Genomic DNA, 4,195 nt, shown 5'->3' with positions numbered 1-4,195 from the left:
AGACCACTTTTCACCGGGTAACAAATGTTAAACGCTATCGCTCGGCGCAGGACACGCCTGCATGTATCTTGATGTTTCTCTAACGTTATCGATGCTTCTATCCGTTGTCTGTGGTGGTCACCGACGCTTATGTAATCTGATCGTATGAGCGACACGAATTACCTAGTATTTCTGGAAGACACGCGGGCACCAGGGATTACTCTGGAACCTTTAATGACTCACGTATAAAAGCCGACGCGTTTCGTCGCTGACCAGTTTTATCGACGACCGACGATTGTGCTCGCCGCTCTTGTAAAGTGAGTTACTTTCCTTGCTGGGCACAGGATCGCCCAATAAAGAATCAGCTTCGGCATTCACAGTTTTAGTACTGTTTTCTTCACCGTCACTACTATGTGACAATATTAACATCCTTGATCCTAATATACCATCTAGTCTATATTACATGCACTGCTTATACAGCTTTGGTTTTTCTTCTCACATTGCCTTTCCAACTACAAATTATTTAATATGCTGAAGCACATTAACAGATCATGTTATATCAAGCATTTTATCTGATAAAGTTACATGAGTAATAGATTAGAGCATTTCAGACCACCATTCAATTTTTCTTAGCTGGGGCTCTACAAAAGTTAAGAGTAGTAGTAATTTGACATGGTGGCGGTTTGACTCAGTCATGTGTGTGTAGACATCTAATTTCTGCTGTGGACTGGACATCGATGATTCGTGAGGATTATTCAGAAAAGGCTTCCGCCTCTTTCTCAAAAACATTAGCTTTCAGTATAAAGACATATGGCACATACACTACAGTGACGAAGTGCTTTCGTTCACCTAGCAATACATGGAATAGTATCTTAATACTAAAGCATATTGATAAAGACAATAACCACTATAAGGCAGTAAAATCGCAGCTTATTAACCTTGCACTAAAATCCCGGTTTACGAAATATTCTACAACGTTGTCTTTTTTATCAAGGCGTCTTAAACGCAATTACTACCAGGATCTCATTATACAAAAACTCAAACAACGCGAGGTGTTCTGGATTACTGGTAAATAATTTCTGAACAAAAATGATCATTTAGAACCAGAACAAAATAAAGCAAGATGACTGATCCTGTTGAAATTTCAGACGCATTCAGTGGCATATTTTTGTATGTTAGCTTTTTGTTGTATTTGCTCATGCAGCCCGCTCATGCTTGGACGGGTGTCCGCTGTATTGTGAAAATAAAAAAAAATAATTTTTCCGCATGATACGCAATTGACACGCGCTTTACCTGACATACCTTAGTGTAGTCATGCCATTTATTCCATCCGACAACTGCAGAAGATGTTTATCAATTAATCACGTCATTGAAGAGTATAAGTGTAGGTTCAGACCATGTCGATAGTTTTAAAATGAAGTTAATTTCGAAGGAAATATCGTCCGTCTTGGTTTTATTCAATAACAAATTGTTTTCTGTGTGGTGTTTTCCGAGCTGTCTTAAGGCTGGCAGAATTCTTCCTGTCTTTAAAGAAGGTGACCTTACTTGGACAGAAAATTATAGGCTATTTGTACTGTTCCTTTCTTTCGTAAAGTGATTGAAACGCTATTACACATTCGTTCATTGCTTTACTTGTAAATATGCCCTTTTGTCCCCTTGACAATTCGTATTTTGTCAAGGATATTCTTCAGAACTGGCACTTTTCATGTTAACTAATCATCACATTCTACTCCAGAAGCTTAATCACTATGGTATTAGGGGTAACGCACACTCCTTAATATCATCGTACCTACGACACCGCTCACAATATGTGGAAATTAACGGGCACGCATCTTCCTTAAGACAGATTAATTTAGGTGTACCTCAAGGAAGCATCCTGGGCTCATTTTTATTTATTTTATACATCAACGACCTCACGACACGAGCATGTTCTTCTCTGGTCGTTCCGCTGTTGATTTAGTAATTAATGCAGACATTGCTTTTGAATTAATTCAGGAATGGTCCCTACGAAACCACCTGGGTTTAAATGTCGCCAAAACGAAAGCTTTGTTCCGCGTCATAAGGTGTGCCCCATGCATCCGCTATTTATTAATGGTAAACTGCTTGAATGCCTTCAGTCCTTCAAAACTTTAGGCGTCTATTTTTCTGCCACCATGTCATGGGATGCACACGTTTATTTCCTGACTGACTGAATAAACTTTATTAAAACCAGCAAGAGGTGGTGGCTAGGCCTATGCCTCCCACGTCGGGACGTCGAGGTGTTGCCTCTTCGCCGCCTCGCAGGCTTGCTGGGTCGCCCAGAGTTGGTCGTCGAGGTTGGAGATACGCATGTCAGCGTGCCATCTCGACGAGAGGGTCGTGGGGTTAGTGTCGGGGTATTGCTGTGTACAGTCCCAAAGCATGTGTGTAAGTGTGGCAGGCTGTGTCTTGCAGATATGTCACGTGGGATTGGGGTAAATGTCTGGGTAGATCTTGTTGTAAAGTTGTAACGAGGGGTAAGTGTTGGTTTGTAGCAGGCGCTCGGGATAGCTTGCTGTGCGGGCCGGGGAAAGTCCTACGCTCTAAGTAGAAGGATTTCACTACATCATTGTAGCGTGTCAGGCAATCCCCACCGGTGGGGGCAGCCTTACGTCTCCCGCGCAGTTAACGAGCCCTCGCCTTAGGGAGTGGGTAACCTCGTTGAGGTTGGGGAGGTGCGGGTGGACGGTGCCTACATGAGCTGGGAACCTGACGAGTGTACCCTGATGGTTGGTTGAGCGGGGTGCTTGTTGCAAGATGCGCAAGGCTTGGTCAGAGATATGGCCGTTGATGTAGTTTATAACAGCGGAGCGGGAATCAGAGACGATGGTATGGCATGTTGGGTCTAGTGTGGCGAGCGCGATGGCCACTTCTTCAGCTTCCTCCGCGTGTGGGGTTACTAGGCTGATAGCATGATGGAGAGAGCCTTCAGGTGTGGTGACGGCTGCAAAGCGGGTACCGTGGGGATATTCGGCGGCGTCGACGAAACTTACACAGTCGTTGCGAGCAAGGGCTTTGGTGAGAGCCGTGGCACGTGCTGTTCGGCGTGCGCGGTTGTATTCGGGGTGCATGTTTCTGGGGATAGGGTCAGAGTGAATCCAGGCTCGTATGGTGGAGGGGATCTGGTGTTTATGGTCGTGTTGATGGTGGTAGGTGATACCGAGCGAGGTGACAATGTGGCGGCCCGTCGCTGTGAGTGTGAGTCTCTCCAGCTGAGAGCGGCGTTGGGCCTCGATGAGCTCGTCCAGTGTGTTATGGACGCCTAGTTGAAGGAGGAGGTCAGTGCTGGTGTAACCGGGGAGGCCGAGGGTTTGTTTATAGATACCGCGTAGGAGGATGTTGAGTTTGATTTGTTCAGCCTTGTACCAATTTAGAAACGCAGCAACGTAGGTGGTGTGGCAAATTACGAATGACGATTAATCAGAGGAGATTCTCCTCTTCCATACCCCCACGGCGGTTGGAGACCCGCTTCAAAAGTCTCATGGTGTTGAATGCATTGACCTGGATTTTTGTGAGGGCCTTGCCATTCGCTCCGTTCGCCTCTATAAGCATGCCGAGCACCCGGATATTGGTGACGAGGGGGATGGGGCTGCCATCCGTGAGGTGAAGCGCGATGTCTTCGTATTGGCGTTTAGCGGTGGAATGTTTCGGACGGCGGCCACGGAGAGTAGGCCTGTAGAGGAGGAGTTCGGACTTCGCAGGAGAGCAGTGAAGCCCCGTGCCTTGGAGATAGGTCTCGACTGTTTCAATGGCGAATTGTAGTGCCGTTTCTATTTGGCGGTCACTGCCTTGATGGGCCCATGTGGTGATATCGTCAGCGTAGATGGTGTGGTTGACACCGTCTACTTGCTGCAACTCCTTGGCACGATCGATCATGACGAGAATAAAGAGCATTGGGGAGATAACCGAGCCCTGGGGGGTTCCCGCGCTGCCCAGAGTCCGGGCATCGGAGCGGAAATCCCCCACCGAGAGGAAGGCCGTGCGATTAGAGAATAAGTCTCTGGCGTAATTATAAGTGCGCGCACCGAGGTTAAGGCGTGAGATGCGGTCGAGAATGGTGGAATGGGCTATGCTGTCAAAGGCCTTTTCGAGGTCGAGGCCGAGTATTGCTTTAGTAGTGCGGGTTCTACCTTCAAGTATATGGTGCTTAAGTTGTAGCATGGCGTCTTGGGTCGACAGGTGAGCTCCGAAGCCAATC

The 4,195-nt window shown here is 46.9% G+C and overlaps 1 protein-coding gene across 1 annotated transcript in view; it reads left to right on the top strand.

Moving 5' to 3' along the window:
* The window catches only part of LOC119459359 (uncharacterized), an 8,090-nt gene extending 5,355 nt beyond the window's left edge, over positions 1-2,735 (top strand). The window contains exon 5 of the mRNA XM_037721161.2: positions 2,643-2,735. Coding sequence (XP_037577089.2) covers positions 2,643-2,735 — 93 coding nt within the window. The remainder of the gene's footprint in view (positions 1-2,642) is intronic.
* The last annotated feature ends 1,460 nt before the right edge of the window (positions 2,736-4,195 follow it).

Source organism: Dermacentor silvarum, chromosome 7, assembly GCF_013339745.2.
Source record: "Dermacentor silvarum isolate Dsil-2018 chromosome 7, BIME_Dsil_1.4, whole genome shotgun sequence".
NCBI lineage: Eukaryota > Metazoa > Arthropoda > Arachnida > Ixodida > Ixodidae > Dermacentor > Dermacentor silvarum.
Note: the sequence above shows the minus strand (reverse complement) of the source record. Positions and strands in the feature narration are given on the sequence as shown.